Source organism: Muscardinus avellanarius (genome assembly GCF_963383645.1).
Source record: "Muscardinus avellanarius genome assembly, chromosome: 4".
Classification (NCBI taxonomy): Eukaryota; Metazoa; Chordata; class Mammalia; order Rodentia; family Gliridae; genus Muscardinus; species Muscardinus avellanarius.
In genome coordinates, this window is record NC_137789.1 from 102,162,398 (window position 1) to 102,175,399 (window position 13,002).

Sequence of the window (13,002 nt, forward strand, 5' to 3'; positions counted from 1 at the left end):
GGGAGGCTGAGACAGGAAGATTGCAGGTTTAGGGCCAGCCTCAGGTACTTAGTGAAGCCTTGTTTCAAAACAAAGAGTAAAATAGGGCTTGGGGTATAGCTTGGAGGTGAGGTAGAGTGCTTCTGGGTTCAATTCTACTACGGGGGTGGGGAGGGGGGTTTTACCCTAGAACATAAAATTGAGTCATTTTTGTACCAGTATTGGGAATGGCCTAGGAAGATTTGAGAAAGTTCTGATTATTAATAAATATATTTCAAAAATAATTGGGTAAAAATGGCAGACCTGGGGAAAGACTTGGTTTTGGGCAGGAAGCAAACAAAAGCTATTGAAACTTAAATTGACTTAGCTAAAAGTAATTAGCAAGTCGATAGAAGAGGGGAGCTAGGACTTCTTCTTTCTAAAGACATATCTACATAATAATTGGATAATCTAGCTAGGGTGGGAGAGGGGGTTGACCTTCTGAAAGGAGACACCTTGGCGGGAAAGTAAGGGGAGGAACCTTACAGGAACTTTTACTATGTCAGAATTACATGCAAGATGGAGGGTGTCATGTCTATAAAAAGGCTGTTCTGTGTTTTGTACCTCGGTGATTTCATTCAAAGCACCCTCTCATGTTACCCCGAGTAACATGAGGCTGTAACTATCTTCTGTATTTCTATCTTTTTAATAAACTTCTTTAAATCTTCAGCAAGAATCCGGGCTGTTGCATATCTATCCTTAGCTCAGGACAAGAACCTGCGCTTTTTATCTTTTTGTGGCTTTTTTGTGTTTTTTTTTGGGGGGGGGGATTATTCTCAGGGTTCTAACAAAGGTCCCTGGGGACAGTTTTCCAAACTAACATTTCTCTCAAAACCGTAACAATTTTTATGGGTAACAATTTTTATGGAACCAACAGCTTAAAGGGGCAAATGTAACAGTGTATAGTACAGAACTAAATTAGTGCTGTTAAGATAATTTAAAGGCAAAGAACATACTTTTGGCCACACCCTTGAAAGAAGTTAGTTCTCTGGGTATTTTAACTTAAACTTCTGTTGTTCTTCACTCACCTGACTGTGCTATTTATTTATTTATTTATTTATTGTGGGTATGGGGATGGAACCCAGGGATATTTGACCTCCAGGTTACACCCCCTGCCCTATTTTTGTATTTTATTTTATTTTTAAACAGGGTCTCACTAAGTTGCAGAGGGCCTCACTAAGTAGCTGAGGCTGTCTGTCCGGTGAACCGCGAGCCTCCCAGATGCTGCTTTTTAGGCTTCTCTCTTGGTTAACTTTGCAATAAATGATGGTGAGTAGGCTTTTTATAATTTAGGTACTTGGGGATTGAACCTAGGGGCATTCAACCTCCCTCCGACTACATCCCCAGTCCTATTTTTTGAAACAGGGCCTCACTAAGTAGCCGAGGCTGGTTTTGAAACTGTGATCCTCTTGTCTCAGCCTCCCAGATACTGGGATCACAGGCATACACCACTACATTTGGCTTATTATGTACTTTTCCTGAGCATCAAACGTTCAGGGGGTCAGGATGGCTTTATCATAGAGTTCTCTTGAGATGATGGGTAAGGCTGGTGAAGCTGCAGGCACCCTGGGACTAAAGTTTCCACATCCCAGTGGCTCGCTGCATGGCTATGGCAGGAGCCTCAGTTCTTTGCCTCGTGGCCCTTCTGTAAGGCTGCTTGAGTGCCCTTGTGCATGGCAATCTAATAAGAAATAAAAACCAAAGAAGCAATCAAAAGATGCTGTGATGATCTACAGTATGTCCACAAATGTTTTCACATGTCCTTCAAAAGGTGGAGTCCAGTTCCTCCCTTGAGTGTGGACCATATTTAATGACTCACTTCTAAAAAATTAAATAAGATGGAAATAACAAAGTGTGGCTTCTGCGACTAGGTTGAAACAAGCACTTCAGTTTCCCTCTTGCTCTCTTCACTCACGGGAAGCCAGCTGCCATTATATTTGGCTATGATTTTTTTAGCCTACAAAAATTGCTCAAGAAGGATCACAGGTTCAAGGCCAGTACACAGTAACTTAGACCCTGTTCCAAAAACAAAAAATAAAATAGAGCTGAGGTATAGCTCAGAGATAGAACCCTCCTGGGTTTAATCCTCTTTTCCACAAAAAGGAAGGAAGGAAGGAAATTTCTTGAAGATGGGTTCATCAGGATAGCACAGGTATATCCTTGTACCAGGTTGGCAAATATGTTACAAACATATTTGAGATAAGGGGGACTTTTTTTTTTTTGGTAGTACTGAGAACCCAGGGGCATTCTACCTCTCAGCTACACCCCCAGCCCAATTTTATTCTTTATTTTGAAACAGGGTATCACTGAGTTGTGGAGGGCCTCACTAAGTTGCCAAGGCTGGCTTCGAACCTGTAATCTTCCTATCAGCCTCCTAAGTACTAGTTGTGAGTCACTACACCCTCCTGAGGGGAACTTCTACTGAGTACCAACTCTGTCCCACACAATCCTAAAAACTTTATTGGGTATTTTACATTATAAAATATATATATACACATACATACATAGATACACACACACATATACATACACTATCGAGAAGGGCATTACAGGGTAGCAGTTAATATGTGAAGTCTGGAATCAAGCCTCTTTTAAATTATAGCCCTGTCACTTACCAGCTGTAATGTTTGATAAATTCAAAATAGCTGTGAGCTAATAAATATTCTTATTATAAAGATGAGGAAACTCATCAGAGAGGTTAGGTTAGTAATTTAAGGCACATCCAGGATTTGAACTTGTGTCAGGGAAACAGAGTCAAGGATGTTTATGTGAAAGGTATTACAGTGTGTGGCAAGTCCTAATCTCTCAAAAGACTTCTGTGTAGGATGCCATGAATAGACTAAAGAAGGCAGAGTGACAGTGAAAGATGTAACAACTCATAGCAGTCAGTGTCCCGTCCAGCCATGAGTCATCGTTGTGTTTTTAGTCTTATACATTGGTCTATATTGTGTATGCTAAAGTACAGAGGGGTGAGAGCTGCCAAAGGAAGCAGAAACAGGACAAGTTGTATGGTGTGGCAATAGAAGAGAAGGTGCCACTTTTAGCTGTGAAGCAAGTAGTGTGTGGCCGGGCTGGAGAAGTGAGAAGGAAAGGTAATGAGTTTGGTTTAGACAGGTAGAGTGTACTTCAGATAGAGATATATGTAGTGGATAAATACAAATGAGCAGAGAAATCAGGAAATATATATAGTGGAAATAGCACTTGAATTTGAAACATGGAACAAACACCATCACAGTTGAGTAATTTTAAGAGGTAAGTTTTCCATAATCATATTACAAACATTATTCTAAAATTATTCTAAAGTTTACATTTTATTCCCTTAGCATTGTGTGATGGTAAGCAGTTTTACAGTAGAAAAGTAAGAAATTAAAAGATTTTAGAACTAAGCTATATATAAAATGCACTGTGTGTGTGTGTGTGTGTGTGGTCCTGGGGGTGGAACCCAGGGGCTTTTCTACCTCCAGGCTACATTCCCAGACCTATTTGGAAACAGGGTCTCACTAAGTTGCTAAGAGCCTCACTAAGTAGCTGAGGCTGGCTTCAAACCTGTGCGATTCTTCTGTCTCAGCCTCCCAAGCGCGGGGATTACAAGTGTGCACCACCACGCCCGGCTATAAAATACACTTATGAATGACACCTCTATAAACTTCATTTGCCTCAATACTGTAAATACCTTTAGAAAGCTAATTAAAGTGAAAAGTTTAGATAACATAGCAAGTTTAAGTTATTTATGGTAGAAATCACACCAGAAATAATTTGTCGTACATAAGCAAAGCCTTTTTATTCAGGAATAGTTCAAGCTTAGGTTAATAAAAAGTTAATTGCATGAACCAATAGGATGAGTAGAAAATAGGATTTCATTAATTTTGATACAAATTGGACTTTCCCCCCGTTATTTATTATTTTACATTTAGACCTTTAAGAGTTCATTGTCTCTATTCATAATAATCAAAACTTAATTTAAAACATTATGTTTCATGTCTCCCATATATAAAACCTTGTTTTATCCTAATTAAATCAGATTGGTAGTACTTTAGGAAAATAGCTTAAAAATACTTTTCTGTTTTTGCTTTGAAAATGAAGCATGCTAGCCAGGCATGGTGGCGCACGCTTGTAATCCTAGCATTTGGGAGGCTGAGAGAGGAGGATCACGGTTCGCGGACAGCCTCAGCTACTTAGTGAGGCCCTTCGCAACTCAGTGAGAACCTACTTCAAAATAAAGAATAAAAAATTGGGCAGGGGTTGTAGCTCTGAGGTCAAATGCCTCTGGGTTCCAGCCCCAGACCCGCAAAAAATAAAATAAAATAAAATGAAGCATGCTGATAAATAAGGTATTATTTTCTAGGTAGGCTTTCTTTTCTACCTGTGGAACAAATTATTAGAAAGAGTCAAAAGTATTTTTAATGTCATCCACCAGGATTTGAATAAATATTGATGAATAGTTTATTTTAAATCTAAGCTGTCCTGTTTTATTCTTAATATATTAAGGAACACTGTGTGTGTGTGTGTGTGTGTGTGTGTGTGTGTGTGTGTGTGTGTGTGTTCGTGTTCGTTTTGTGGTATTGGGAATTGAACCCAGGGGCATTCTTATTCTTTATTTTGAAACAGGGTCTCACTAAGTTGTGGAGGGCCTCACTAAGTAGCTGAGGCTAGCCCCAAACCTGCGATCCTCCTCTCTCAGCCTCCCAAGTACTGGAATTACAAGCGTGCGCCACCACACCTGGCTGTGTGTGTGTTTTATACTAAGGATTGAACCCAGGGGCAGTCTACTTTCAAGCTATATCCCCAGCCCTTTTTAAAATTGTTTAGAGACAGAGTTTCTCACTAGATTGCTGAGAATCTCACTAAGTTGCTTAAACTATCCTAGAACCTATGCATACCTACCTGTCTCATTGTCTAACTACTGGGATTAGAGATGTGTGTCACCATACCCAGCAAGGAACTTTCTTGACAGTAATAAAATAAGCAGAGCAATGAGAAGACTTTTGAGATTTTTTTTCTTCTTCTTTGGAACCAGAGCCTCACTGTGTTGCCCAGGCTAGCCTCCCAACTCCTTAACTAAAATAGTTCTCCTGCCCAGCTTCCTGAGTGGCTGAGGGATGTCATTGTGCCATGTTATTGTGAACATGTAGTAAATTTTTTTTTTTTTTTTTTTTTACTGTATATGGCTAATCTGTCAGGAGAATATAGCCTGTTACTAATTTAAGCTTTGTAATTATAATACCTTGTTTTTCTTAAAAAACAAGGATAGCTTTAATCTTTCAAAATGTCTTCCATCATTTAAAGGTATGCCTGGATATTTGTTTTTCTTTCTTAGTTTTTGAAAACTTTTCAAAACTAAGTTATGTTCACTGTTTATTTTTATCTTTCAGGAGTCAGGAGAAAGCAGTGGGAGGTGGAGTCATTGTCAAGTGATTGCAGCCTTCTACAAGAAAATCTCATTGAAGAAAGTCATTTAAATTAGCGAGATAGCAAGACCAGTAAATCAAGGTGACAGTGCACAGGAAACATTAAAACTGAACAATGACTCAGCTCTATATTTACATCAGAATATTGGGAGCCTATTTGTTCATCATTTCTCATGTTCAAGGTAAATTGATGTTTATTTTTTACTTAAGTGCTAATTTCATCTGTTCTTTCAACTCATGTCCCTTCTGAACAGTTCAGTCTAACATATAAGCATAACTTTTTTTTCCCCCCACTGTGCTGGGGATGTAACCTAGGGGCATTATACCTCCAAGCTACACCCCTAGCCTTATTTATTTATTTACCTTTTTTTTTTTTTTTTTTTTTTTGGTGGTGGTACTGGGGTTCCTGGAAATCCTTCTACTTCTGGGCTACACTCCCAGACCTTTTTTTTTTTTATATTTTCATTTGGAAACAGGGTCTCTTAAGCCAGTGCGGCTGGCTTCGAACCTGCATGCTCCTCCTGTCTCCGCCTCCCAAGCGCAGGGATTACAAGCGTGTGCCACCACACCTGGCTATTCTTTATTTTGAAAGAGGGTCTCACTGAGTTACAAAGGTCCTCACTAAGTAATAGCTGAGACTATCTTCGAAGTACAATCCTCCTGTCTCAGCCTCCCAAATGATTACAAGCATGCATCACCACACCCTGCTTAAGATAATATTTGAAACTGAAGAGATAGTACTACTTTGCAGAACAATTTTAGATAGAACTTACTAACTTCTTCATTTAGGTTTTTTACTTCACAGGTTTCTCTCTTATGTTTTTTGTTCATGAGAGTATGGATTAACATCTGCCTGGAAGAAGAAATATGGTTAGGTACACCATTACAGTGGTGCATGCCTATAATCCCAGGATTTGGAAAGCTGAAACAAAATCACAGGTTTAAAACCAACCTCAAAACTTAGTGAGACCCTATTTCAATTTAAAAGAAAAAAGAAAAAAAAAGCCAGACCTGGTGGTACACTCTTGTAATCCAGGTATTTGGAGAAGATGAGACAAAACAGGAAAATTGAAGGTTTGAGGACAGTCTGAGCAAGTAGTGAGACTGTCATCAACCTTGCAAGACCTTGATTCAAAATTAAATAAAATTGGGCTGGGGGCCCAGCTTGGAGTTAGAATCCCTGGTATCACCAAAACAAAACAAACACAAAAAAGACAGGTGTGGTTGCAGATGTGGATTACATCTGTAATCCCAGTAGTTGGGAGGCTGAAGCATGAGAATCGCAGGTTTCAAAGCCAACCTCAGTAATTTAGCATGGCTTTCAGCAACTTAGACCTTGTTCCCAAATAAAAAGTAAAATAGGGCTGAGGATGTAGCTTAGAGGTAGAATGTCTCTGAGTTCAGTTCCCAGCACTACAAAAATAAATAAATGAAAATAAAACAGTTAAGAAAATAATTACAGACCAGGTGTGGTGGCGCACCCATGTAATCTCAGCATTTGGGAGGCTGAGACTAGAGGATCCAGGTTCGTGGACAGCCTCAGCTACTTAGTGAGGCCCTTTGCAACTCAGTGAAGCCCTGTTTCAAAATGAAGAATAAAAAACAGGGCTGGGGGTGTAACTTAGAGGTAGAATGCCTCTGGGTTTCGTCCCCTGTACTGCAAAAAAAATAAAAATAAAAATTATCATCATCAACATCATAAATGAAAAAGGTTGAGACCCAGGCATTGTTGCACATGCCTGTAATCCTACTTCCTGGGATTCTGAAGACCAGAAGATTGTCGGTTCAAAGCCAGCCTCAGTCAACTAACTGAGGCTCTCAACAACTTAGACCTTATTTCAAAATAAAAAATAAAACAAGGCTAGGGGTGTTTAGAAATAGAGTGCCTCTGGGTTCAAACCCAGTACTTAAAAAGCTAGGAGAATAACTCAAGAGATAGAGCACCCTGAGTTCAATCCCCAGTATTCTCCCCCTATAAAAAAGAAGAAAAATGGTTACAGCATAATTTTTTTATATTTTTATTTTAAAACATGGATACAGAAATGAAATCTGTAGCCTCTTTTTCTTGCCTTAAGGCTATACAGAAACCTTATTATTACTGTGTTCTGAATACAGAACCTTCTTATATGAGTGTTGGGGGGACTGGGAATTGAACCCAGGGGCATTCTACCTCTGAGCCTGGTGGTGTGTGTGTGTGTGTGTGTGTGTGTGTGTGTGTTGGGGGACTGGGAATTGAACCCAGGGGCATTTTAACTCTGAGCCTGGTGGTGTGTGTGTGTGTGTGTGTGTGTGTGTGTGTGTGTGTTGGGGGACTGGGAATTGAACCCAGGGGCATTTTAACTCTGAGCCTGGTGGTGTGTGTGTGTGTGTGTGTGTGTGTGTGTGTGTGTGTGTGTGTGTGTTGGGGGACTGGGAATTGAACCCAGGGGCATTCTACCTCTGAGCCTGGTGGTGTGTGTTTGTGTGCGTGTGCGTGTGCGTGTGCGTGTGTGTGTGTGTGTGTGTTGGGGGACTGGGAATTGAACCCAGGGGCATTCTACCTCTGAGCCTGGTGGTGTGTGTGTGTGTGTGTTGGGGGACTGGGAATTGAACCCAGGGGCATTTTAACTCTGAGCTACACCCCAGCCTATTTTTTTTTTTTTTTTTTTTTTTTTTTAGTAGGGTCTCACTAAGTTGCTGAAGCTTGGCACAAGCCTGTGGTCCTTTTGTCTCAGTCTCCCAAGTAATGGGATTATACCCAGCCCTACCTCTCTTTTAAGTGGTAAAGAAGCCAGACATGGTGGCCCTCACATATGTGTGCACGTGCATGTTTGTGTATGTACACACACATGTTGCTTAAAGGGGGAGAAGAATAATTGTTCTTTTGTAGGGTATCACACTTGTCTACCTAACATCTTACATAATTTTACTTGCACATACTAAAAATGCTTGTGTTGGTAATGAAATACTCAGTTCCTCCTCAAAGGGGTATGTACCATAAGTTTCATTCTCTTGGTTAACTTGGCTACTAATCCAGGACTTCTGGGTAGTATGTAGCACTTCCTTCAGGTCCAGATGTGCATCTTCATGGCTCAACAATGTGAAGTTGAAAGATAAATTATTAGTGCACAGTATGTAAAGTATTCAGTGATGAAAAGGAAGTAGGCACTATATAAACTCCCATTTAGATGAAGGGAAACTTGAAAACAATCTCATTTAGCTCCACAGCACACAGGTTAAGGATGGTTAAGCTATAGAAATATTTCTGTTCTCTCTGGTGGTCCTTGGCTAGTTTTTGTACTTTTATGGCCAAATCTGAAGTGGATGGTCTTTCTGGAGACAATAGCTTTTGCAGCCCACTTCATATTATTGTGGTTGCTAGAAATTGCTTTATAGTAGTACTTGGGAGGCTGAGACAGGAGGGTTGCAGGTTTAAAGCTAGCAGCCTCAGCAGCTTATTGACTGTCAGTGACTTAGTGCAACCCTGTTTGAAAATAAAATAAGGCTGGGAAATGGAATGCTCCTATATTGCCACCTTATTACAAGTTGGTTACTATTGGGATATCTGTGTTATATAGTTCCTTTAAGATTTCAGTCGTCTCATAGTCTATTTGCATCTGGTCTTTAGCCTTAGGTTCATTAAACACAGTTAACTGTCTTGCCTAGACGTGGTATTCTGAAACTTCCTGACCTTGGCCACTGACCTTTGCCTTTCCTCTTCTAGTGGCTCTTGGTTTAATGACCCTGCTCTGAGGCACTCTTCTCTTCTCATGCTAGAGGAGAGTCTGTTTTATTTGGTGTCATAGCACTTATTTAAGAGTAAATCTGAAGATAGTACCAAATATCAGTATTGGTTTTTATTGTCTTTCTCCTTCTAAGACTATAAATGCTAATAGAAAATGAACTTTGTTTTTCTTTATTTTGGTCACCCAGGATTTTAAAAAGTGTCTAGCACTGTGTCATTATTCCATGTTTTTCACCTAATAAATGAATACTTAAGGTGAAAAAACAAGCTATAGAACTGTTTGGTTTTTTTTAGTTATATATTCTTATAGTAATTAACCTGGTAATAATAAGCACCTATAACAACAGATTGTGATCTGATTATCTTTTTCCACTGGAAGGATCTAGGACTCCTTGGATAAATTGCTGATTTAAAGTCAGGTAGGGTAAATGCAAGGGGATCTTAGAAGATCTTGACCATAAAATAATAGAAAGCTCAAAGGATACAGGGTCCAGTGTAAGCCTAGGTGGAACAGTATGAGCATGTGTAAGAATAGTAACTGCAATGGTTTGAATCCATTGATTTGTAATAGCACCTAAAAAAAATGATTGTTTACTTTCAAAGGATACTAGTTAACTCGTTAGCTTTGAAAACTGGTTATCAGAAGGAGAAATCAAGAACTAATTCTATCTTTCTTGTAGAAACTGTACCACTGATACCCAAATTAGTACACAAGGGAAAGGACCCTCATTGTAGAGGTTATTAGGGGTAAGAAGAAATAATAAAATCCTCCATTTTTAAAACCCTAATTAGTGACTATCTCTTGAAAATAAAGATAAGCAATATTTGTTTCCTTTTTACCACAGTTTAAAAGTAGCCATCTGTAGCTAGTGGCTGCCATATATATTAGCACAGCTCTCTAACTACTATATACAAAAAGCTAAAAAGAAGCCGGGCATGGTGGCATACGCTGCATTCGGGAGGATCATGGTTCGTGGCCAGCCTCGGCTACTTAGTGTGGCCTTTCACAACCTAGTGAGACCCTATTTCAAAATAAAAGATAAAAAATAGGGCTGAAGATATAGCTTGGAGGTAGAATGCCCCTGGGTTCCATCCCCTGTATTGCCAAAAAAAAAAAAAAACTATAAAGGTTAAGGGAACACATTAAAAGATGCCACGAGAGCTGGGCATGGTGGCACCTGCTTGTAATCTCAGCGCTGGGAGGCTGAGACAGGAGGATCACACAGGTTCGAAGCCAGCCTCAGCTACTGAGTGAGGCTCTCAGCAACTTAGTGAGACCCTGTTTCCAAATAAAGTATAAAATAGGTCTGGGAGTATAACCTGGAGGTAGAAAAGCCCCTGCGTTCCACCCCCAGTACCACCAAAAAAAAAAAAAAAAAAAAAAAAGCCAGGAGAATACATTCAGAAAATCTAGACTCTGGCAGATACAAACAACCCACTTTCTTCAAGTATATTTTAAGGAAAGAAAGAGGGAACTTGGAGATTTAAAAATGTGATTTGGCTGGGTATGGTAGCACATGCATATAATCCCAGTACTTGGTAGGCTGAGATAAGAAGATCACAGGTCCATGGCTAGCCTCAGCTACTTAGGCCCTTTCCAACATAATGAGACCCTGTTTCAAAATAAAGAATAAAAAATAGGGCTAGGGTTGTGTAGCTTGGAGATAGAATGCCTCTAGGTTTAACCCCAGTATATCTCTCTCTCTTCTCTCCTCTCTCCTCCCCCCCACCCCCACGGCTTGGAGCTGGGGATGTAGCTCAGTGGTGGAGCACCTGCTTAGCATGCATGTGTGGGCCACCATGCCCAGCTTAGAAGCTGAATTTTAATATTATTTCAATTCGTGTAAATTTATATAGCTGCATTTGACTAGTGGCTACCATATAGGACAGTGAAGTAGTTCTAGACACACTTTCTTATCCCTAATCGTTCTTACCTCCTTGCACTTTACTTTTCTTCTACAGGTGTCCTCCTTGTCCCTTTTAAATGTGTTATGTAGATTATTGTTAAAGAATTCATTAAGAAAACTTACTGATTACCTTATATGTGTGTTGATATCCCATTGATCTCTCTAACTCTCATACCTTTTGTCTTATTCCAGACATTCTGTTTAAGGTTTGAGGATGTAGGAATTTCTCTGCTTTATACAAAGGAAGCCAACAAATTACTAGAAAAGTAGAAAAAAATTATGCAGCTAGCAATAAAAGTCTAACAAAGTTATTGATGACAAAAATTGTCATTGATGACAATTCCATATCAATGGAATGTTCTATAAATCTTATCTATACATATCACAGCTATTTGGTGGGTTTTTTGTTTTGTTTTGTTTTTTGTTTTGCGGTACTTGGGAACTCAGCGGCAGTCTACCTCTGAGCTACACCCCCAGCCTTATTTTTTATTCTTTATTTTGAAACAGGGTCTCACTGAGTTGCATCACAGCTGTTTGTTTATGTATGTGTTGTCATGTTTTTCTGAGAAACACTTAAGCATGTAAGCTATTAAACATTCTTTATGTTTGTTAGTTTTGAACTATAACCTGTATCCCCAGCCCATTCCAGACCTCATCATTTCATACTTTTTCAATACACAGCATGTGTGCTTCAGCATAGGGAGGTGATGATGGAGAGGTGTGCAGATTCTGGATCACACAGACACAGTGCAAGAGGTTGGATTTTTTTTTTTTTTTTTTTTTTTTGCGGGTCTGGGGATGGAACCCAGAGGCATTCAACCTCCAAGCTACACCCCCTGCCTTATTATTATTATTATTTTTTAATTCTTTGTTTTGTTGTTTTTTGTTTGTTTGTTTTTGATTGTTTGTTTGTTTGTTTTGATGGTACTGGGGTTCCTGGAAACCCTTCTACCTCCGGGCTACACTCCCAGACCTATTTTTAAAATTTTTTATTTTATTTTATTTTATTTTTTTATAATTTTTTTATTGGTGCACTGTATTCATACATCATAGTGGGATACAAACTTTTGTAGACATACATGCACACATCGCCCAGTCAGCCCCCACCCGATCCCCACCCCATTCTCTCCCCATCCCTCCCTCCCATGCTTGGCTTAGTGGTTGACATCTAGAATTACAGCAATTTATCCAAAATTAAAAATGATAATCTCACATAACAGTTTCATTTGTCTGATACCAAGCTTTTGATGACTTAAAGATAACATTTCAATATTTCTTTTTACTTTCTTTCTTACCAGAGAATATTTTTTTTCTTGCTATTTTTTTAGGTGAAACTATCATATATTTATATATTTATTTTTCAGAAAAAAAATCTATCTTAATATGGAATATGGACTCTAGATACCCAAAACGATCTTGAAAAAGAACAAAGCTAGAAGATATATATTTTCTGATTTCAAACCATATAAAGCTACAATAATTGAAACAGTGTAGTACTATTCTAAAGGCAGATATATAAACCATTGGAGTTAAAGCCTAGAGCTAAATTCTTCCCTATATTGTCAAGTTATTTTTGACAAGGTTTCCACGAACATTTGGTGGTGGAAATAATAATCTTTTAACTAAATATTGTTGAAACATAATAATTACATGGAAAAGAATAATCATATCAAATTAGATGGAGATATAAGAAGCTTCCATGACAAACAGAAACTGAAGGAATTTATGTCTTCAAAACCAGCACTAGAGAAAATACTCAAAGAGATTAACTACAAAGAAGAAATAGGTAACACTCACCAGAACCAGAGAAACAAGATTTTCCATCCAACAGACAACTAAGATTGGTTATCTGTGGAGATTCATTATTTATGTTAGTCTTTTACCTATCTCTAAAGGGTATTGTTTGCCTTTATTGTTGTTAATTTTTAGGATTTCTAGTTGGAAT

The 13,002-nt window shown here is 38.8% G+C and overlaps 1 protein-coding gene across 3 annotated transcripts in view; it reads left to right on the forward strand.

Annotated features, from left to right (window-relative positions):
- Positions 1-5,541: 5,541 nt before the first annotated feature.
- BMPR1A (bone morphogenetic protein receptor type 1A) overlaps positions 5,542-13,002 on the forward strand; it is a gene marked incomplete at both ends in the record, with an annotated part of 30,986 nt that continues 23,525 nt past the window's right edge. For all 3 annotated transcript variants that reach the window (XM_080695270.1, XM_080695271.1, XM_080695272.1), the window contains one exon: positions 5,542-5,608. In XM_080695270.1, coding sequence (XP_080551396.1) covers positions 5,542-5,608 — 67 coding nt within the window. The remainder of the gene's footprint in view (positions 5,609-13,002) is intronic.